Source organism: Rhinatrema bivittatum, chromosome 5 (genome assembly GCF_901001135.1).
Source record: "Rhinatrema bivittatum chromosome 5, aRhiBiv1.1, whole genome shotgun sequence".
NCBI lineage: Eukaryota > Metazoa > Chordata > Amphibia > Gymnophiona > Rhinatrematidae > Rhinatrema > Rhinatrema bivittatum.
This window is the reverse complement of record NC_042619.1, coordinates 338112560-338136132: the sequence shown is the minus strand read 5'-3', so window position 1 is coordinate 338136132 and position 23573 is coordinate 338112560. Positions and strand designations below refer to the sequence as shown.

Sequence of the window (23573 nt, the reverse complement as noted above, 5' to 3'; positions counted from 1 at the left end):
AGCTAAGATGGTGGCTGCAGTCCAACCACATGAGCCAGGGATCAAGAATATCCTCCCCAATCTGGACCCTGCTAACCACAGACGACAGCCTACACTGATGGGGAGCACACTGCGAAGAGCTAACCGCCCAAGGGCGGTGGAACGAAGTCTAGTCGGGGTGGAACATCAACCAATTAGAGGCATGGGCAGTCCGGCTAGCCTGCCTGCGGTTTGCCCACAGACTTCGAAACAAAGCGGTCAGAATGATGTCGGACAACGTCACCACGGTGGCCTACATCAACAGGCAGGGCGGAACCAGAAGCCAACAGGTATCCTTAGAAATAGCCCCCCTGATGACCTGGGCAGAAGCAAATCTCCAGGACATCTCCGCCATCCACATCGCCGGGAAGGACAACACCACGGCAGACTTCCTCAGCAGGGAAAGCCTAAACCCGGGAGAATGGAAGCTGTCAACCACAGCCTTCAAGATGATAGTGGATCGGTGGGGGACCCCAGACATGGATCTTCTGGCAAACAGATCCAACGCCCAAGTACCCACATACTTCAGTCGCAGGCGAGATCCGCAGACACAAGGGATCGACGCCCTGGTACAGACCTGGCCACCGGGGACCCTCCTATACGCCTTTCCCCCATGGCCCCTGCTGGGCGCAATCATTCACAAGGCTCAGCGACACAGAGGTCTAGTTCTTCTGGTGGCCCCGGACTGGCCAAGAAGACCCTGGTACGCAGACATGAGAAGACTACTGGCAGGGGAACACCTACCCCTGCCCCCACACAGGGACCTACTACAACAAGGTCCCATCCTTCACGAGGATCCAGCTCAATTCTCTCTTTACGGTCTGGCCATTGAGAGGGCCCGACTGAGGAAGAGGGGATACTTGGGGGCAGTAATAGATACCCTTCTCCAAGCACGCAAGTTCTCCACATCGCTAACATATATAAGGATCTGGAGAGTATTTGAGGCCTGGTGCGAAGATCACAACATCGAACCACACTCCTCTAAAGTCCCCATAATTTTGGAATTCTTACAGAATGGACTCCAGAAGGGCCTGTCCCTCAACTCAATCAAGGTACAGGTGGCAGCGCCGCGCACCCAGACATCTCAAGATTCTTGAAAAGGGTCAAACACATTCGCCCACCACTAAAGTGGCCAGTGCCCCTGTGGAACCTCAACCTCATCCTGGAATTCCTAGCGGGACCCGCCTTCAGTCCCCTCTGAGGCCTGTCTCTCCGTCTACTAACCCTAAAGATGGTGTTCTGGCTGGCCGTATGCTCAGCCCGTCGCATTTCAGAGCTACAAGCACTGTCCTGCCGTGATCCATTTCTCAGAATCACCCCGGGGACCATCCATCTACGCACGGTCCCCTCCTTCCTCCCCAAAGTGGTCTCACACTTCCACCTCAACCAAACCATTTCATTACCAACGATGGAATGTTTGAAGAAGTCGGAAGAAGGCCGGTCTCTACGCCATCTCGACATCGGCAGACTACTATCCAGATACCTGGAAATGTCAGAACCGGTATTAAAGACGGACCACCTGTTCATCCTGCACAGCGGGAAGAAGCAAGGGGAAGCGGCCTCACGGGCAACCATTGCTCACTGGATCAAAGAAGTCATCAAGGCAGCCTACGTAGAAGCGGGAAAACCACCACCTGTACAGGTCAAGGCCCATTCCACCAGAGCCCAGGCGGTTTCCTGGGCAGAAACCAGAATGCTGTCACCTGCCGAGATCTGCAGGGCAGCAACGTGGTCCTCCATCCATACCTTCTCCAGATTCTGGATGTCTGGATGTCCAGGCTCGGGAGGACACAGCATTTGCAAGAGCAATCCTTATTGGACCACGGGCAGCCTCCCACCCAGTTCGGGAGTAGCTTTTATACATCCCATTGGTCCTGAGTCCATCTGCTACATGCTAGGAAATGGAGAAATTACTTACCTGATAATTTCGTTTTCCTTAGTGTAGACAGATGGACTCAGCAGCCCACCCTCGACTGCCATTATACATGGTCGTTCATCGAATCAAGGTAAGCCATGTTTTACTTAACATAGGGCATCCACCCTGCCGGGTGTCAACGCTTTCCAGTTGAGGACACTGGCGGTCTCCAGCTATAGTCGATCAACCAATTCAATCTAATCAGAGTAAACACATTAAGTTAATCAATCGGTCAGTCACACATATATCCATAATGCTTTGCAAGGAAGAATACTGAGATTCTGCACTTCCTGCAGGGGTATATGTACTAGGTGCTGACGTCAGATTGAAATCTGATCCGTCTCCAACTGCTAGCACGAGTACACTATACCCATTGGTCCTGAGTCCATCTGTCTACACTAAGGAAAACGAAATTATCAGGTAAGTAATTTCTCCAATTCTCTTGTTAGATGCTGGCCCAGTTCTTCCTATAATTGTCTCTCTGCTATCAGAAATTTTCTAAGGCTGACTGAAGCTGCCTGAGCAGTTTTTGCTTTCAAGATGCCTTTGCTTTTTTTGTTTATGTTAACAGCTTTATGGAACCAATGTGTTAGCAGAGTTTGACCAATAGCTCTAGTCTACATGACTTCTATTACAAGGATTCTTGGAGTAAAGGTATAACTGCTGTTTTGTTCCCTTCTTAGTTACGTGGATTATCCCATATACGATGTGCTGCAGATGGTGGGACATGCGAACCGACCTCTTCTGGATGATGAAGGGCGTTGTGTCATCATGTGCCAGGGATCCAAGAAGGTAAGCATGAGAAGAGGCAGAAAACAGAGCTGCATTTTGGGAGAAGGCGAAAGCAGAGAACAAGCTTTTACTGGGAAAACAGCATAAGACAGAGAGCTGATGCTGTGCTGGGAGAGCAGTTCTAAGGAATTCATTGCACACTAAGCCAGGAGTGACCAACTCTGATCCTTAAGAGTCCCAAACAGGCCTAATTTTCAGGACATTCACAATGAATATGCATGAGGTATATTTGTGTACAGTGGAGTTAGATTTGTATGCACTATTTCATGCACATTCATTGGGGCCAATTTTCAAAGTATTTAGGCTCCTAACATTTTGAGTTAGGTTCCTAAATTGGTCCTCTTGAAAATTTACTTAGCTTAGTACCTAAATTTAGGCACCTAGTTTCACTAAGCGCCTATATTTAGAAGCCTAAAAAGAGAATTACTAGAAGAGCAGAGTTAGGGCGAGGAAACAGTTAAGAGCTTACAGGGCTGTTGCAAGAGTATTTGGTGCTGAAGGCAAACCTTTGGTCATGCGTCCCTTCCTCCATCTTAACTGTTAGTGGCAGCTCCAGCATTATGCTCTCTCCTACCAGTGACAGTGGCTCCAGCACAGTGCTTTCTTCCTTGGCGATATTGGCTCTGGTACAGAACCCCTCTCAGCCTCGTGCTAGCAGAATATTTCGGGCCCCCCCCCCCCACCACCACCATACGCACACACATTTTGACACTCTTGGTAACTGTCTAGATTGCCTAATGGAAGCACTGGCCCTGGAGGTGTAGCACTGATGTTCAGATCTAGACACCTAACTGAGGAGCTTTGCCTAGGCCATTCCTTGGATTTTCTACCTTGCTCAGTTTTTATATTCTCTTTCTGCCTTCCCTCTCAGGATTTCTTTAAGAAGTTCCTTTATGAACCATTGCCAGTAGAATCGCACCTTGACCACTGTATGCATGACCATTTCAATGCTGAGATTGTAACCAAAACCATAGAAAACAAGCAGGATGCAGTAGATTACCTAACCTGGACCTTCCTGTACCGTCGCATGACGCAGAATCCTAACTACTATAACCTGCAAGGTAAGGGAACTACTGCCTGTCCTTCCCATACTAAGAATTACTGTACCACTTCAGGATGTACATTCCTATCTATTTATTTTATTTAAATTGGGTGTTCTGATAATTTCTGCTCTTCAGCATTACAAAGAGCCCTAATTAGAATATGCAAAAGTAACTTTGTCACATATACACAGTCTTTCAAAGGACGTTCTGTTTTGTTTCCGCTTACTTCTCTTGGACAGTATTCTTTTATAACTCATTATCTACTCCTCCCTATATTTCCATTCCTGTATGTACCTAGATCAGTCCAGACTCCTGGGTTTTACCTTCCTGCCAGCAGATGGAAACAAAGTTTTACTGACACTTCTATATAACCTAGTGTACCTCTTGCAATCGCTCAGTATTTCTCTGTCTCAAAACCTGATGTCTGGAGAAAAAAGAGAAAAATTGTTTTCAATAAAAAGATTACTAGATCCTACCAGGGAGCTAGGAGGTCCTGATGGGACTATCCCCCCTAGTGTGAGGTGGATGAGCAGGGGTTGGTGACCCTTTCTTTAGCTCGCTCCTAATTCCGTGGGGGATGGACATCTGGTGGTCCAGATCCCTCATCCCCCATGAGGTAGAATTGGATTCCGCTGGCAGATCTGCACTACAAGCCCGGAGGTGCAGGGAAGTAGCCCTTTTTTTTTTTTTTTTTTTTTTTACTTTAGTCTGGGCTGAGTCTTTGAACTTTATTATTAAAGTTTATTGTTAACAAAACAAGAAAGGGGAGTGCCTCATGGCTCCTTTAGCGGCAGAGCCCTGTGAGATGGGGGTCAGCAATTGGAGCAGCAGGGCAGAGCAGGACGTGATTTAATTTCCCCCTTGTGAGTGCGGTGGAGCAGTAGTTTTCCCCAAAGCGCTGCCCAGGAAGCCACGTGGCAATGGAATGACAAGTCTTGCCGTGCTTGTTGAACGTCGTGTTTGCAGCTTAACAGGGGCAGACCTGTGTTCAGGCTGTATACCAGGGGTGAAGGCTCTTCAGGAAGGCCGGAGGTGTCTTCTGCAGCTTTCCAGTCAACATGGGTGCCCGGGCCTGCAGCAAATGGTGCCATGATCAGCACGGGAGCAGATGCCATTTTTAATCCTTGCATGGGGCCGTTGGCATAAGTGCAGGAGGCAGTAAGATCTCCACCGTGTTTGTTACTGGCATTTGTTAGCATCGGGGAAACTCTGAATATGGGGATTTCCCTCTGGATCAAGGTGATGGGGAGGATTTCCTTCTGAATAGGGACTTTGATGACTCCCAGACCTTTTCCCACTGTCTTTGTTTTATTTATGTATAAGGCATATCTGAAAGAGTTCAATCAACTTTTGCCTGTGGCTCTTTTCAGAATGGAAATTTTACATTCTGTAGTAGTGTCAGTACAAGCAGGGAAATTTTTCACGACTCTAGTCCTGGCAGAGGCTTGTATGTAGACAAGCCTCTGCCAGGAACATCATTGTTTCCTGAGATGTTATTTTTAAGTTCAGACCCTGCCCTTCGGGCGTACAGGACCTTCTTCAAAATCATGTTGTGGTCTGTCTGCACAAGGTAGGCATTCTGGTCTATCTGCATCTGTAGACTAGTTGTTGCTAGTCAAAAGTGCAGAAGAAATTCACTTGGTATTTGGCAAGGTTGTTTCCTTTGTTTTAGGAGCTGGGTGGTGAACTTGGCCAAGAACACTCTACAGCCATCTCGGGTGTTAGAGTATCTCGGCTTAAGTTTCAATATGGAGCAGAGCAGGGTGTTTCTCTTTGTGAGAACCTTGTACCACCAGTTCTTGGGCTGGAGTTATCTAGGGATGGCTTGTGCCCACCTAGAATGGGTTGTCCCCAGGCCGATGCTCTTCCTGAGCCCTGCCTCTGAGATTCCGATGAGCCTTAATTATGGCAAAATCTCTTCCCTTTATGTACCCGGATCAGTCCAGACTGTGGGTTATGCCTCCCTTCCAGCAGATGGAGACAGAGAAAAACTTGAAGGGCACCCTTTCTTAACCTGGTGTGCCACCTACATCCCTTCAGTATTTCTCTGTCTCCAGCATATGGGGGTGGTGCAAACCTTGCAGTCTTGACCTGATTTTAGGATTGAGACTAGTTCCCTTTTTTAAAAAAAAAAAAAAAAGGAGAAATTGAAACTGACAATGAAACAAACTTTTTTACAAAAAAACAAAACAGGACTTTGGAAAAAAAAATGTACAGCCTCCCAGGGTGTGCCAGCAATCCTTTCCCCCCTGGTAGGAGGCTCAGGAGCTGGAGTAGGTTACCATGCGGGCTCCTGTAAAGTAAGGCTCAGAGGAAGATACCGGTGGTCCGGTCCCTCTTCTCCCTTCTCGCTGCCCTGAACCGATTATAGGAAAAAACAAAAAAACTAAGAGAGCAGCCTGCCGTTACTTTTTTAGTATTCTGGCCGTACGATTCAAGTCAGGGCACATTTTTTTTTTGCTAACCACGCTTCCCTCGGTCTCCTGCCGTTTCTTTTTTTCTGCCGCGATTTTTCAGCTCCCTCTGCGCTGCCACGATGCCGCGGCCATCTTCTTGTACTGCCTGCGGGGAGTCTGTCTCCATACTCTCCCATGCAGGCTCCTCTCAGGCAGGGAGGGAAGTTCTTATCAAGGCACAGGCAGCTCGTTGCAGCTCTGAGGTGCCTTAAAAAGATCAGCACCTTGGGACTTCAGGGCAGATCCATTTTCCCTCAGTGCAGGAACGGCGGCCATCTTAGAAGCTTTTAAAGAGGCAAAAGCCAGGGCTTTGGGAGCAAGGAGTTACCTCCCGATTTATCTACAGTCCCTACCAGTCCTGGGGATTTTTTTGGCCAGGACCAGGATGTTGAACAGAACCAGGATGTTTGAGGGTGAGCCCGATCCCCTGGTGGGGGAAGGGGTTGGTTCAAATGCCTTCACCCTAGACTTTGTGCTTCTGATGCCTAAGGCTTTTTTGGCATCTCAGACTACTTCCCAGAGTCAGCAAAGTGGTGCTTCACAATTGAGTTGTTCATCTGAGCCTCCAAATAAAATTCCTAAGCGCTCAGATACCCAAGCAGCCCTTCGAGTCGCTAAGTTGTGTGCTTTGCCTGCTGCCGGAGCAGATGCAGCAGATGGTGGGGTTCCGGATGCGCCAACCCCTTCCTTGCCCCCTCCCGGCACAGGCTCCGAAGAGGCTCTGATAAAACACTACCCTCTGGATGGTGATGACCCGAAGGTAGTCCACCTATTTCATAAGGAGGAGTTGGAGCCCCTTATTCCCTCAGTCTTATCCGAATTAGGGATGGATATCCCCCAAGTTTCATTACCACAAGGTTCTGTGGATCCTGTCTTAGTGGGGCTGTGGTCTCCACAAAAGCCTTTCCCTTGCATCCCATGCTGCACCAGCTGATGACTCGGGAGTGGAAAGTCCCAGATGCCGGTTTGAGGGTAGGAAGGGCTATGTATAGGTTTTACCCCTTGCCAGAGGTTTCTTTGGACCCTTTGCGGTCCCCTAAAGTGGACGCTTCTGTGTCCGCGGTCACAAAGCAGACCACCATTCCTGTCGCGGGGGCGGTAGCCTTCAAGGATCTTCAGGATAGAAAACTTGAGGTTCTTCTTAAGCGAATCTTTGAAGTTTCCGCCCTGGGTATTCGTGCAGTGGTGTGCAGTACCTACATGCTGCGGGCGAGCCTCCGAAGTTACTGACTTCAAGAGAGCTTCCTCCCGGAGAGGCAGAGCAAGCGGAGCATTTGGAAGCGGCGGTGGCTTATTGGAGGCGATGCGCTATATGATTTCCTTCGTACATCCTCCCGCACCATGTCCTCCACTGTATCTGCACGGAGCCCCTACGTTCTGTGATAGCTGCGGTTCGCAAGGGCGAATTCCTGGTATCCCTGGATCTGATGGAAGCTTACTTACACATACCCATTCGCGAGGCTCATCACAAATTTCTTCGATTTATGATACAAGTATGCATTTCCAGTTCTGCACACAGCTGTTCAGCCTGGCTACAGTCCCTCGCACATTCACCAAGGTTATGGTGGTTGTGGCAGCGGCCATGAGGAAGCAAGGCCTTCTAATTCATCCCTACCTCGATGACTGGCTCATCAGGGTGAAGTCCAAGGTTCTCTGTATAGAAGCTATCAGCAAGGTCGTCGGGCTCCTGGAATCGCTCGGTTGGGTGATCAATCAGACCAAAAGCAATTTTGTCCCTTCTCAAACGATGGACTTCCTGGGCGCCCACTTCGATACCAGCGTGGGGAGGGTTTTCCTCCCCCTGGACAGACAAAGCAAGTTGATGGAGCAAATTCGGTGCCTGCTGTCGCTGCATCCTCCCAAAGCCTTGGACTATTTGCAGGTCCTCAGCTACATGGCATCCACTCTGGAGATGATCCCCTGGGCTTTTGCTCATATGCAGCCATTACAGCGAACGTTGCTTTCCCATTGGGACCCTAAGTCGGAGGAGTTCCAGTTCCCTTTGCCACTCACCGATCACGCCAGGTCCAGTCTTGGGTGGTGGATGTGCCCGTACAACCTATCTCGAGGGGTGGACTTCGAAGCCTCGAAGTGGATAGTTATGACCACAGATGCCAGTCTTTCCGGCTGGGGAGCTGTCTGTCAGTCCCACTCAGTCCAGGGCCGCTGGTCCCCGGTGGACTCCAGCTGGTCGATCAATCGTCTGGAAACCAAAGCAGTTCGACTGGCTTTGCAACACTTTCTCCCGTGCCTCCGCAAACAAGCAGTCCGGGTTCTGTCCAACAATGCAACGACAGTAGCCTACATCAACTGTCAAGGAGGCACCAAGAGTCAAGCCGTAGCAGACGAGGCGGAGCAATTCATGGCTTGGGTGGAAGAAAATCTTGCGCTGCTAGCGGCATCCCGCATCGCCGGGAAAGTCAAAATACAGGCGGATTTTCTGAGTCGGAAGCGCATAGATCCAGGAGGAGTGGGAACTTTCGGACCAGGTCATGGGTCTAATTTCCCTAGGTGGGGGACACCCCACATGGACTTGATGGCGATGCAAGACAATGCCAAGGCCCCTCAGTTCTTCAGTCGCAGAAGAGATCACGGCGCAGGAGTAGTAGATGTGCTGTTACTCCCCTGGCCAACCTCAGTTCTCCTGTACGTGTTTCCTCCTTGGCCACTAGTGGGCAAAGTTCTGTGCAGGATAGAAGTTCACCCAGGGACCGTGATTCTAGTGGCTCCGGAATGGCCCCGACGACAGTGGTTCGCGGATCTGGGTAGATTCCATGGGCTAGGGAGCAGTTTATGATGTTAGATAGTGATCTGGAGATAGTGCTTGGGATGAGGAGCAGAAGTTTAGTTGGAACGTGGTCCGTCGGATGGCTGGAAGGTTTCAATTTCTTGAGGGTGGATTCTATCTCCAAGGGGGTCGTGGGCTCGAAGGAGTTGAGGGTGGCTCCAAGGCAATGGGTAGAGTTGGGGTTTAGGGCAGGGGGTATTGGGTTGGTGGGGAGAAGTGCTAGTGTGTTTGCAATTTTATCCTGAAAGAAACGTGCTAGTTCATTGGCTTTGGATTGAGCCTATTCGTCTGGGATGGTTGGAGCAGAGGGTTTTGTGAGTTGGGATTCGTAGGAGAACAAAGCCCTGGCATCATATTGTATATCGTGGATTCTGCTTGCATAAAAATCTTTTTTTGTCTGTAGAAGAGAGTTCTTGTAGAGATGGAGGGTGCGTTTATAATCGGATAGTGTTGTGGTGTTGGGGTTCTTACGCCATGCGCCTTCCTTATGTCTGAGGTCTAGTTTCATCTGTTTAAGTTCTGGGGAGAACCAGAAGGTCCAATCAAGACCTTCTGGTTCTAGTAGGTCTTGATTTGACCTACTAGAACTTTCTGGTTCTAGTAGGTCCAATCTTGTAGGTCCAATTGGACCTACAAGACCTTCTGGTTCTAGTAGGTCTTGATTGGACCTACTGGGGAGAACCAGAAGGTCCAATCAAGACCTTCTGGTTCTAGTAGAAAGACTAGGGGGCACTCCATGAAGTTAGCATGGGGCACATTTAAAACTAATCGGAGAAAGTTTTTTTACTCAACGCACAATTAAACTCTGGAATTTGTTGCCAGAGGATGTGGTTAGTGCAGTTAGTATAGCGGTGTTTAAAAAAGGATTGGATAAGTTCTTGGAGGAGAAGTCCATTACCTGCTATTAAGTTCACTTAGAGAATAGCCACTGCCATTAGCAATGGTAACATGGATTAGACTTAGTTTTTGGGTACTTGCCAGGTTCTTATGGCCTGGATTGGCCACTGTTGGAAACAGGATGCTGGGTTTGATGGACCCTTGGTCTGACCCAGTATGGCATTTTCTTATGTTCTTATGTGTCACCACAATCCAAGCCAGAAATGTTGCAAGCATGCTGTTTTTCGCTCCCGCCTTCCCACCATTGTTCTCCCCCCCCCCACCCCCGCCTTATTGGCGTTCCAGGTTTTCTCTGTATGCTTTTTTAATATAATTTATAGTCTTTTATTCTATATTAGATAAGAATCAGTTTACATTCTGCATGTTTGACAGAGGTGAGGGATTCTGCTATCTAGGATGTAGATTCTGTGTAGAGATCTAGAGCAGTCTGACTTGCTTTGTTTTCCAGTAGTAAGTGCACTGTGTTCTATATTTGCAATCTTGCTTTTTCATAGGTAAGGTTGTTGCTGTTCAAGTCCTGGGCATTAGTACTCTTCTGGTATGGCTGGTATGCTATATAATTTCTAAATATCTTTTTATCAGGTTTTCATGTTATTTCACAAAGTGGATGGTAGGGAAGGGATTTTGAAATACTATCACTGAGGGAATACCAGAATTTGAATATATTTTTTATATGGTCTGTTGAAAGGGGAAATTTCCTAACTTTGCTCTGTATAAACTCCAGAAGAAGTCAGAACTTCCTGAGGCTGTCAGTGAAATGCATCAGAGTTTGTAATGAAAAACTGTGTGCTGGATATGCTTATCAGTCTTGTATTTCTCACTAATACAATAAGCAAAGATTAAACTTTTGTGAAAAATATTTTATAATATTTTATAAACAGTTACTGAAATTAAAGAATATTTTATCTTTCTCCTGCATCATTTTCAACAATAAATAAGAACATAAGAAATTACCATGCTGGGTCAGACCAAGGGTCCATTAAGCCCAGCATCCTGTTGCCAACAGAGGCCAAACCAGGCCACAAGAACCAGGCAATTATCCAAACACTAAGAAGATACCATACCACTGATGCAATTAATAGCAGTGGCTACTCCCTAAGTAAATTTGATTAATAGCCGTTAATGGACTTCTCCTCCAAGAACTTATCCAAACCTTTTTTGAACCCAGCTACACTAACTGCACTAACCACACATCCTCTGGCAACAAATTCCAGAGCTTTATTGTGCGTTCAGTGAAAAATATTTTCTCCGATTAGTCTTAAATGTGCTACTTGCTAACTTCTTGGAATGCCCCATAGTCCTTCTATTATTTGAAAGTGTAAATAACTGATTCACATCTACTCGTTCAAGAACTCTCATGATCTTAAAGACCTCTATCATATCCCCCCTCAGCCGTCTCTTCTCCAAGCTGAACAGCCCTAACCTCTTCAGCCTTTCCCCATAGGGGAGCTGTTCCATCCCCTTTATCATTTTGGTTGCCCTTCTTTGTACCTTCTCTATCGCAACTATTTCTTTTCTGAGATGCGGTGACCAGAATTGTACACAATATTTCAGGTGCGGTCTCACCATGGAGCGATATAGAGGCATTATGATATTTTCCATTTTATTAACCATTCCCTTCCTAATAATTACTAACATTCTGTTTGCTTTTTTGACTGCTGCAGCACACTGAGCCCACAATTTTAAAGTATTATCCACTATGATGCCTAGATCTTTTTCCTGGGTGGTAGCTCCTTATATGGAACCTAACATCGTGTAACTACAGCAAGGGTTATTTTTCCCTATATGCAACACCTTGCACTTGTCCACATTAAATTTCATCTGCCATTTGGATGCCCAATTTTCCAGTCTTGCAAGGTCTTCCTGTAATGTATCACAATCCGCATGAGATTTAACTACTCTGAATAATTTTGTATCATCCACAAAATTGATAACCTCACTCATCGTACTCCTTTCCAGATCATTTATATATATATATATATATATATATATATATATATATATATATTGAAAAGCACCAGTCCAAGTACAGATCCCTGAGGCACTCCACTGTTTACCCTTTTCCACTGAGAAAATTGACCATTTAATCCTACTCTCTGTTTCCTGTCTTTTAACCAGTTTGTAATCCAAGAAAGGACATCGCCTCCTATCCCATGACTTTTTAGTTTTCGTAGAAGCCTCTCATGAGGGACTTTGTCAAACGCCTTCTGAAAATCCAAATACACTACATCTACCGGTTCACCTTTATCCACATGTTTATTAACCCCTTCAAAAAAAAATGAAGCAAATTTGTTAGGCAAGACTTCCCTTGGGTAAATCCATGTTGATTGTGTTCCATTAAACCATGTCTTTCTATATGCTCTATGACTTTGATCTTGAGAATAGTTTTCACTATTTTTCCCGGCACTGAAGTCAGGCTCACTGGTCTATAGTTACTCAGATCGTCCCTGGAGCCTTTTATAAATATTGGGGTTACATTGGCCACCCTCCAGTCTTCAGTACAATGGATGATTTTAATGATAGGTTACAAATTTTAACTAATAGATCAGAACTTTCATTTTTTAGTTCCTTCAGTACCCTAGGATGCATACCATCCGGTCCAGGTGATTTGCTACTCTTTAGTTTGTCAATCTGGCCTACTACATCTTCCAGGTTCACAGTGATTTCGTTCAGTTCGTCTGACTCATCACCCCTGAAAACCATCTCCGGAACTGGTATCTCCCCAACATCCTCATTTGTAAACACGGAAGTAAAGAATTAATTTAGTCTTTCTGAAATGCCCTTATCTTCCCTAAGAGCCCCTTTAACCCCTCTGTCATCTAATGGTCCAACCGACTCCCTCACATGTTTCTTGCTTCGGATATATTTTTAAAAGTTTTTATTATGAGTTTTTGCCTCTATGGCCAACTTCATTTCAAATTCTCTCTTCGCCTGTCTTATCAATGTTTTACACTTAACTTGACAATGCTTATGTTTTATCCTATTTTCTTCAGATGGATCCTTCTTCCAATTTTGGCTAAAATAGCCTCTTTCACCTCACCTTTTAACCTCATCGTTTTGCCTTCTTTCCACCTTTCTCAAATTATGAAATACATATGGACTGTGCCTCTAGGATTGTATTTTGCCTGTTGAACACTTTTAACCTTTGCATCTGCACCTTTCAGTTTTTTTCGAACTAATTTCCTCATTTTATCAAAGTTTCCCTTTTGAAAGTTTAGTGTTAGAGCTGCAGATTTACTTATTGTCCCTCTTCCAGTTATTAGTTTAAATTTGATCATGTTATGATCACTGTTGCCAAGTGACCCCACCACCGTTACCTCTCTCACCAAATCCTGCATTCCACTAAGAATTAAATCTAAAATAGCTCCCTCTCTCTTGTTGGTTCCTGAACCAATTGCTCCATGAAGCAGTCATTTATTACATCCAGGAACTTTGTCTCTAGCAATTCCTGATGTTACATTTACCCAGTCAATATTGGGGTAATTGAAATCTCCCATTATTATTGCACTGCCAAATTGGTTAGCTTCCCTGATTTCTCTTAGCATTTCATCATCTGTCTGACCATTTTGTCCAGGTGGATGGTAGTATACTCCTATCATTATACTCTTACCCAACACACATGGGATTTCTACCCATATGGATTCTACTGAGCATTTAGTCTCTTGTATGATCTTTATCCTGTTGGACTCTATACCCTCCTGAACATAAAGTGCCACACCCCCACCAAGTTGATCCTCCCTATCATTGCAATATAATTTGTACTCTGATATAGCACTGTCCCATTGGTTATCCTCCTTCCACCAAGTCTCTGTGATGCCAATTATGTCAATCTCATCATTTGCTGCTATACACTCCAACTCTCCCATCTTATTTCTTAGACTTCTGGCATTGGCATACAGACATTTCAAAGTGTTTTTTTTGTTTGTATTTAACAACCTGCTTTTCAGTTGTTAGGGATAATTCAGAAATCATTAGCTTCGGTGATTTTTTACATATAGGCACATGGACTATGTTTGCTTTTAATGAAACCTTTCTGTTGGGATGCCCTAACTCTCCTGTTTCATTAGTATCCTTCAATGATACATTTCTCCGAACCATGCACTGCTGAGTGACTGTCGCTTTTCCCCCTTGTTCTAGTTTAAAAGCTGCTCTATCTCCTTTTTGAAAGTTAGTGCCAGCAGCTTGGTTCCACTATGGTTAAGGTGGAGCCCATCCTTTCGGAAAAGTCTCCCCTTTCCCCAAAAGTTTCCCCAGTTCCTAATAAAGCTGAATCCCTCTTCCCTGCACCATCGTCTCATCCACGCATTGAAACTCTGGAGCTCTGCCTGCCTCTGGGGACCTGCACGTGGAACAGGAAGCATTTCAGAGAATGCCACCCTAGAGGTTCTGGATTTCAGCTTCCTACCTAAAATCCTAAATTTGGCTTCCAGAACCTCTCTCCCACATTTTCCGCTAGGATTTATTTTATTTTTTTTTTAGTATAGCTGTTAAATGTAGTGTGCAATGTGTCTTGTACGTGAGTAGCATCTGTCAGGTGTGTCATGACTGAAAAAAGGTTGAGAACCACTGCTTTTAGAGTGTGTGACTCCCATTCCTGATGCACGTCAGTCTCTAAGGGAAAATTGGTAAGGGCTACTCTGAAAAGCCTTCAACATTGAAATGTGTGGATCTGGTTTCTTTTGCAGCCCTAAGAAGATGTTCTATTTATGTTGTTTTGAAGAAGAACAATTCCTTTCATCCCATCCTGGACATAAAAGGGGTCCACAGGGGTCTCCGCATTCCCAGCATCAGGATGGTAACTCTTCATTCCATCCTAGTGGCAGTGAAGAAGGTGAAGTTCTTTTCTCCTTGGGCCTAGCAGAAACCTATTTTGATATTCCCATCCAGGAAGATCACCAGAAGTTTCTCTGGTTTTGTGTCCTGGGTCTGCACTCTCCTTTCAAGGCTCTCCCTTTCAGGCTTGCTACAGTACCAAGGACGTTTTCCATGTTTGCAGCAGCCCTACACAGGGAAGGCCTCATGGCGCATCCATATCTGGACAATTGGCTTACTGGGACCAGATTGATCCTGGAGAGGCAGTCACCATTGTCCAGCTTCTGGATGGTTTGGCATGGGTGATAAATTATGCAGAGAGCAGATTGAATCCCTCCCAGTTCTTGGAATATCTGGGAGCATATTTCAGTATGAGAACTGGGAAAGTCATTTTAACCCAGGAATAGATCAACAAACTTGTGGCGCAAGTGAGGGTCTGTCTCGAAGGGCACCCACAGTGAGGGATTATCTCCACCTTTTATGTTATGTGGTAGCAGTTTGGATCTGATTCCATGAGCCAGAACTCCATGCATCCTCTACAAACACCCTTGTTGAATTGTTAGTCTCCCTGATCTCAGGATTACAAAATTTGTCTGCCTGTTCCACGCCACATAAGGGAAAGCTTGGCTTGGTGGATGATGCCCACAAATCTATTATAGGGAATGGATCTGGCGCCTCCTAACTGGATTGTAGTAACCTTATGGACGCAAGTTTAATTAAGCTGGGGAGGTTACTGTAATGACCATGTGTCTATAAACAAACTGGAGATCAAGACTTTCAGACTAAGTCTACTATATAGTTCCTTCCCTTAATGAAGGGGTAGCAGTTCGGGTGCTCTCGGACAATACCACAGCAGTAGCATATGTGAACAGACAAGGGGAAAATTGAAGTCCCATGATGGCATAGGAGATAAGTCTGTTTCAGTAGGCAGCGCTCCATGGCTCACATCGCAGGAGTAGAGAACATTCAGTCTGACTTTCTCAGCATAGACATGGGGGATCCCTGGGAGTGGGAACTCAGCCGGGAGAACTTTCAGCTGATAGTAGATCAGTGGGGTCTTCCTTTCATAGATCCAATAGCAACCCCAAGGAAGCGCAGGCAAGTATAAGAAATACAGATTGCCACTGTCTTCCCAGGAGAGTTCTGGAGTGTCTAGCAGGATTCAGGGTAAGGAAATTAATGAATAAGTAACTTTCACCTTCCTTAGGGAGAGAACTGAGGTCACTCTGTCTTCCGATCTGTTGAATCTACTTCTAATCCTCCCTGCTATTTCCATAGGAGAATTGTTAGAGGTTTCCTCCTGTTTTGTTTTTTTATTATTATTCTTTACAATTAATTGTTGGGGTTTGTTTTTCTTCTTTGTTCCATCCCATTGCTTTGACAAAAATATACTGGCAAGTGCTTAGTCTACATCACCTTTAAGAGCAGTTATAATGTTACTGGGAAAGTGTGTTTGTATCTGCTGAAAGGGTGGAATAAACCAATGTGTCTGGACTAGTAGGGTTCAAGGAAACAGAATTAACAGGTAAGATGACGACATTTCTCCTTGAATTTTGTCCATCACAGATAATACAAGCAAGAATGATAATGCATGTGTTTTTATTATATATCCCTTCCCCTGCACAAATGTACGTCTACTCGTGATCATACTATGGCTTTGTTTTCTCTAGGTGTATCCCATCGGCATCTCTCAGACCACCTGTCAGAACTTGTGGAGCAGACCCTGAGTGACCTGGAGCAATCAAAATGCATTAGCATTGAGGATGAGATGGATGTGGCCCCCCTGAACCTGGGAATGATTGCGGCTTATTACTATATCAACTACACCACTATAGGTAAGGACAATAACTGGGAACAGGTCACATTAATTGCACACACACTCAGTACCTGAGAGATGTGTCACTGATGTGACAATAACACTGACAAAGTCTGAGCTCTACTTTAGGTCATTTTGGGGGGGGGGGGGTGAGCAAGAGATGAAAGGGCCATACCAAATATACTAACATCATAACTACTTGCTGATAGGAGAAATGCATGTCTGTCACTGCTTGCTTGGATATAAGGCAGAGCTCCTTCTAAAGGATCCTCAGTTCCTTCTATTTAACTCTGGCTTCCTTGTGTATTTCTGTTTTGTTTTTTTCACTTTTCACCTTCTCCAGTCTGTTTTTGTCTCTTGTTTTTTCATTATTGTTTTCACCTTTTCTTTTTCTCTCTCCCTGACTTCCCTTCCATTTCTTTCTGTTTTTCTGTTCCTGGCTTTCTTTTTCTCTGCCTTTGTCCTGCTCTGACCCTCTCCTACACTTCATTCTGTACCATTCTCTGTCCCTGACTCCATTTTTATATGTGCATGTGTCATGAAACTGAGCCGAGGCACTCGTGTGAGGCTTACCAAAATCCTTTATTTTCTTCGATGCTTAGCAACCACTCATCTTTTTCTTATACAATACAGTACGGCTGTAACACAACTAATAGAAATGAGTATATAATAATGTATGAGTATATCAGCAATGCAATAATAATTACAAGTATGTACAATAGCAGTGTTAATTGTGGGTAATCTGTGGGAGGACACAGAGCTGAAGTTCAGTGGTCAGAGAGCAGGAATCCGGGTCAGTTCTCTGGTTGTACCAAATTGCCAGCTAACAGCACTCAGACCACTGTCTAAAACTGGCAATGAGCCCCAGTTCCTGTCACACAAACTGTGGCAAGGCTCTTAGTTTCTGTTACACAAACTGCCACCTGTTTCCCTTCCAAGCTGTGGGTTCAGCACAACACTTATCTGATTTGCACAGCCTGCAACTGCCTCAGAATTCAAAATCCCCGCTGATTTGTCCTGTGGTTTATTCTCTCACATAGGGGCTAAAACTATTTCCTGAACCATGTTTCCCTTGAGATGTCTTGAGCATACTTGTCCCTATCACTATCCTCACTAATACAGCGTGACTTGCTTTTTCTTTCTGTGGCTCTGTTTTGTTTTCCATAGAATTGTTCAGCATGTCATTAAATGCCAAGACCAAAGTACGCGGATTGATAGAAATTATCTCCAATGCTGCAGAATATGAAAATATCCCTATCCGCCACCATGAGGACAATCTCCTGCGACAGGTATATAAATCAAGGGAAGCCATGCATGTGCTGGGACCAGCCCAGTGGATTATTCATAGATTTTTTTCTGTGAATGTTTTTTTAAAGTTCAATTATCTGAGTGTTAAAGTGGGTTCATGTTTTGTCAGAGGTCATATTGAATTGATTGGTTAGACTCATTCTCACAGGACAAGCAGGATGGTAGTCCTCACATATGGGTGACATCATCAGGATGGAGCCCAATCACGGAACACTTCTGTCAAAGTTTCCAGAACTTTGACTGGCCCCTACTGGGCATGCCCAGCATGGCACTAACCCTGCAGCCAGCAGGGGTCCCCCTTCAGTCTTCTTTTTTCCACGCAGCAGTAGCCTCGCGGTAAAGGAGCTCTGAAGAGATTCCTGACAGGAATTTTCCTCACGGAATTACTAAAAGTTAATTCCCTGTACGTACCTGGATCAGTCCAGACCCTAGGTTATGTCACCAATCCAGCAGAGGGAGGCAGAGAAAACATTCGAATGACTCTGACGTATACCCTGGAGCACCACCTGCAGTCAATCAGTATTTCTCTGTCTCCCAGCAGAGGTGGACATCCCTAATCCCTGCAGTCTGTGGTAGTTTGTTATTTTTAGTCAGGTAGTTTAGGAGTTAATTTTTTTGCAGGCTTTCTATTTCTTTTGAAGAGAGCCTGTTCTTTTCATTTAAGTTATTTAAATAAAAAAAAAAAGAAAATTATTACTTACCTGCTAATTTTCGTTCCTGTAGTACCATGGATCAGTCCAGACTGTGGGTTATGTCCCCAATCCAGCAGATGGAGTCAGCACAAACTTTGAGGGGGCGTCACCCTATATACCACTACCTACTCTGCAGGAGTTCAGTATCGAGTATATCAAAGCCCGAGTAGAAAAACAGAACCCCTTATTGGATCAAGTTTCCAAATAACCGGCACCAAAAGCCGTGCAACTATAATAACGAACGCAAAAACTGCAAGTCCCTACCAACGGGTAGGAAACATTGAACGCAGCTATACAACCTGTAGGGAACTGCGAAAAACAGTAGAATCTGAAAGAGCCATGAAGGACAGGCTCAGAGAAGATCCAGACTCAGAGAAGATCCGAGCAGGCTGAGAAAACCCATACGCGGTGGGCGTCTGGACTGATCCATGGTACTACAGGAACGAAAATTAGCAGGTAAGTAATAATTTTCTTTTCCTTGTACGTACCTGGATCAGTCCAGACCGTGGGATGTACCCAACCTTCCCTAAATCAGGTGGGGTCCTGCGAGGCCTGCTCGGAGAACCTGCTCGCCAAAATGCCCAGAGACTGGAGAGGCGAGATGTAGGCGATAGTGCCTCGAGAACGTATGTAACGATTTCCAGGTGGCTGCTCTATAGATTTCCTGAGAAGAAACCGAGCGAGCCTCCGCCCAGGAGGCCGCCTGAGAACGTGTAGAGTGCGCGACAATTCCGGGTGGGGGAGTCCGCCCCATCCCAATATAGGAAGCTGCAATGCCAGCCTTCAGCCATCTGGCAATGGTCGTCTTCGAGGCCTGGGCCCCCTTCTTAGGGCCGGACCAAAGCACGAAGAGATGGTCAGACGTCCGGAAATCATTCGTAGCCTCCAGATAGAGACGCAGAGTGCGCTTGACGTCCAAGAGACGGAGAGACTTCGGCTCAGACGAAGAGAAGGACGGCAGTTCCACCGTTTGATTCACGTGAAACGCAGACACCACCTTCGGGAGAAATGATGGAACGGTTCGGATGGAAACTCCAGAGTCTGAGAAACGTAGATAAGGCTCTCTACACGAAAGAGCCTGCAGTTCCGATATGCGGCGAGCGGAACAGATCGCCACCAGAAACACTGTCTTAAGGGTGAGATCCTTAAGCGTTGCACTCCGCAGGGGCTCGAACGGAGGTCCCGACAGGGAGCGAAGGACGAGGTTGAGACTCCAGGATGGACAGGGATCTCGCAACGGAGGCCGCAAGTGTTTAACACCCTTGAGAAAACGCACAATGTCCGGGTGCTGTAGCAGAGAGCCCCCATCGCGCAAGAGCGAGCCAAGGGCGGCCACCTGAACCCGCAGGGAATTATAGGCGAGCCCCTTGTCCACCCCCGCTTGTAGAAACTGCAGGATCTGAGGAACAGAAGCCGCAGTGGGTCCCGTGTTCTGGCTGGAACACCAGGACTCGAACACCTTCCAGACTCGAACGTAGGCTACCGACGTCGACGTCTTCCGTGAGCGCAACAGCGTTGACACTACCGCCTCCTGGTAGCCCCGTCGTCGGAGGCGGCGCCTTTCAAAAGCCAGGCCGCAAGACAAAAGAGTTCTGCCTGATCGAAAAATACCGGACCCTGGTGCAAGAGGTGGGGAAGATGTCCCAGCCGGATGGGTCCGTCGATAACCAGCTGTAGCAGGTCTGCAAACCAGGGACGCCTGGGCCATTCTGGCGCGACGAAGATCACAGTCCCCGGATGAGCCTCTATTCGGCGGAGTATTCTGCCCACCAGCGGCCACGGCGGGAATGCGTAGAGAAGAAGGTGGGACGGCCACGGAAGCACCAGGGCATCGACTCCTTCCGCGCCTCGCTCTCTGCGGCGACTGAAGAAGCGGGGAGCCTTGGTGTTTCGAGCGGACGCCATCAGATCCAGGTGGGGGGGCCCCCACCGATGGACGAGCAGCTGCATCGCCTCGTCGGATAGAGCCCATTCTCCGGGATCCAGTAGTTGACGACTGAGGAAATCCGCCTGGACGTTGTCTACTCCTGCGATGTGCGAGGCCGCTAAGCGGACCAGATGTCGCTCTGCCCACTGCATTAACATCGCTGCTTCGAGCGCGACCTGCGGGCTGCGAGTGCCGCCTTGGCGGTTGATATAGGCCACGGTGGTCGCGTTGTCGGACAAGACCCTGACCTCCCGGTTCCGAAGAAGGGGCAGGAAGTGTCGCAGAGCTAGTCTGACCGCTCTGGTCTCCAGGCGATTGATGGACCACTTCGACTCTTCCTCGGACCACGTCCCCTGCGTGGCGCTGCGGTCGCACACTGCTCCCCAGCCAACGAGACTGGCATCGGTGGTGACCACCACCCAATCCGGCAGATCGAGGGACACGTCGCGAGCCAGACTCGCTGGATCCATCCACCAGCTCAGGCTGTTCCTGGCCAACTTCGGCAACGGGAGAATCACCTGGTAGTCCTGCGAGAGCGGTTTCAAACGAGAGAGGAGAGCCCTCTGTAGGGGCCGGAGGTGCGCAAACGCCCAAGGGACCATGTCGATGGTGGAGCCCATCACCCCCAGGAGCTGCAGGTAGTCCCAGGAGGTGGGTTCTGGTAACGCAGAGAACCGCCGTATGTGATCCCGCAAGGAGTGCGCTTTGTCCGTCCGTAGAAAAACCTTGCCCAGACGGGTGTCGAAGGTCGCCCCCAAAAAATCCAAACGCTGCGAGGGCACGAGGGAGCTCTTGGAGAAATTCACCACCCATCCCAGGGACTGCAGGAACTGTACCACCCGGGCTACCGCTGCCTGCCCGTGGTGGAAAGATTTCGCTCGAACGAGCCAATCGTCCAGATAAGGATGAACTAGGACGCCCTCCTTCCGCAGGGCAGCCGCCACCACCACCATGATCTTGGTGAAAGTGCGCGGAACCGTCGCTAACCCGAATGGGAGGGCTATGAATTGAAAATGCTGGTCCAGAATCTTGAACCGGAGAAGGCGATGATGCTCCTGGCGGATGGGGATGTGCAGGTAGGCCTCCGTCAGGTCCAAGGAGGCGAGGAACTCCCCCCGATGCACCGCCGCGATCACAGACCGCAGCGTTTCCATGCGGAACCGGACCACCCGGAGGGACTTGTTGACCTCCTTGAGGTCCAGGATGGGTCGGTAGGAGCCGTCCTTCTTTGGCACCACGAAGTAGATGGAATAATGGCCCGAGCCCACCTCTCCTAAGGGCACGGGCGCAATAGCGCCGATCTCCTGAAGCCTGTCGAGCGTCAGCTGCACCGCCCTGCGCTTGGGTCCCGATCCGCAGGGGGAGAAGATGAACCTTCCCTGCGGAGCGCGGACAAACTCCAATGCGTAGCCGTGTTCTATGGTGTCCAAGACCCACTGGTCTGATGTAATTTGCGCCCACTCCTGGTAGAACCACGCCAGCCGGCCCCCAATCCTGGGGACGGCGGAGTGGGCGAGCCTGACATCATTGCGAGGACTTGGGAGCGGGGTGTCCCGCCCCGAGGGCAGGGCGCGCGGGCCGGCGCCCGCGAAAGGAGCGCGACCAGGGCTGAGACCTGGGAGCAGAGGATCTGGAGCCCGTCGGTCCGTAGTTCCTGTAGCGGCGTTGTGCTCTGGCTCTGGTCCGAGATGACGAAAACGCCCTAGAAGACCGATATCTGTCCTCTGGGAGCCGATGCACCGCATTTTCCCCCAGGGACTTGATGATCTGATCCAAATCCTCCCCGAAGAGGAACTTACCCCTGAAAGGCAGGGAACCTAGACTCGACTTGGAGGACGTATCCGCCGCCCAATTGCGAAGCCACAGCAAACGCCGAGCCGCCACAACCGAAGCCATGGATCGTGCCAGCACCCTGAACAGGTCGTACGAGGCATCCGCCCCGTACGCCACCGCCGCCTCCAGTCTATCCGCCTGGGCGGCCTCCTCAGGAGGCAGGACCTGGGACGTGAGAAGTTGTTGTACCCAGAGGAGGCTTGCCCGCTGGGCAAGGGAACTGCACATCGCTGCTCGCATCCCCAGCGCGGAGACCTCAAAGACCCTTTTAAGGAACACGTCCAACTTGCGATCCTGCGTGTCCCGCAGGGCCACTCCTCCCGTCACTGGGATCGTCGTCCTCTTCGTGACTGCCGACACTGCGGAGTCCACCTTTGGCACCTTTATGAGATCTAGGAAATCTTCAGGCAGAGGATACAGCTTTTCCATGGTACGTCCGACCTTCAGGGAAGCCTCCGGGGTGTCCCACTCCCTAGTGAGAAGCTGGAGGAAAGATTCGTGGATGGGAAAAGCCCGGGCCCTCGGACGAAGAGCCGCCAGGACCGGATCCCCCTTCTTCGACGAGGTGACAACCACGGGCGCTACCGGCGCGGGCGGTTCCGGTGGAGGGTCCAGGTCCAACTCCTGAATAATCAGCGGGATCAGGTCATCCAGTTCGTCCCTCTGGAAGAGACGCAGCGTGCGCGGATCTTCCCCGTCCGGCGTGGAGTCCGCTAGGCCCAAGTCCGTAACATCCGGGTCGGGAGCCGCTGATCCGGTCGCCGCTCCCACCGGTCCTGGGGGAGGCCGAACCCGAACGGGGGGGTTGGGGGCCCCCACTCCCGTCAAGACGGGGGGGGCCGGCGCAGACGTCGACGTGCGAGGTACCTTAGCCGGGGGAGGTTCCGCCGGCGTGTCCAGCCCCTGCAGATATGCCGTATGCATAAGCAGAATAAATTCTGGAGAAAAACCCGGTCTGCCCGAGGGGGCTCCGGACGGAGGAGAGGCCGTGGTACACTGTCCCTGCAGGCCCGGCTCCGGTACCAGGGTCGGGGGCGAAACCGCAACCGCCTCCCTATCCTCCAGCGGTCCCTGAGTCCCCTCAGGGCGCTGGGTGTGTAAAATGGCCGCCGTTCCCGCCAGGAATGGGGGAGGGGCCGGCCCACGCTGCCCGGGCAAACTGGGAAAGAAGGCAAAATCGGTGAGGGACTGCGAGGTGCCCTCCCCCCCGGGGAGGCACCGAGCGCAGATGCCCTCCCGAGAGATGCGTGACCCCAGCTCCCCGCAGGCCGAACAG

The 23573-nt window shown here is 48.5% G+C and overlaps 1 protein-coding gene across 1 annotated transcript in view; it reads left to right on the top strand.

Moving 5' to 3' along the window:
* The window catches only part of SNRNP200 (small nuclear ribonucleoprotein U5 subunit 200), a 915618-nt gene that overhangs the window by 782561 nt on the left and 109484 nt on the right, over nucleotides 1-23573 (top strand). Inside the window, exons 36-39 of the mRNA XM_029604465.1 lie at nucleotides 2617-2725; nucleotides 3597-3786; nucleotides 16392-16556; nucleotides 17705-17826. Of these exons, the coding sequence (XP_029460325.1) occupies nucleotides 2617-2725; nucleotides 3597-3786; nucleotides 16392-16556; nucleotides 17705-17826 (586 nt within the window). The remainder of the gene's footprint in view (nucleotides 1-2616; nucleotides 2726-3596; nucleotides 3787-16391; nucleotides 16557-17704; nucleotides 17827-23573) is intronic.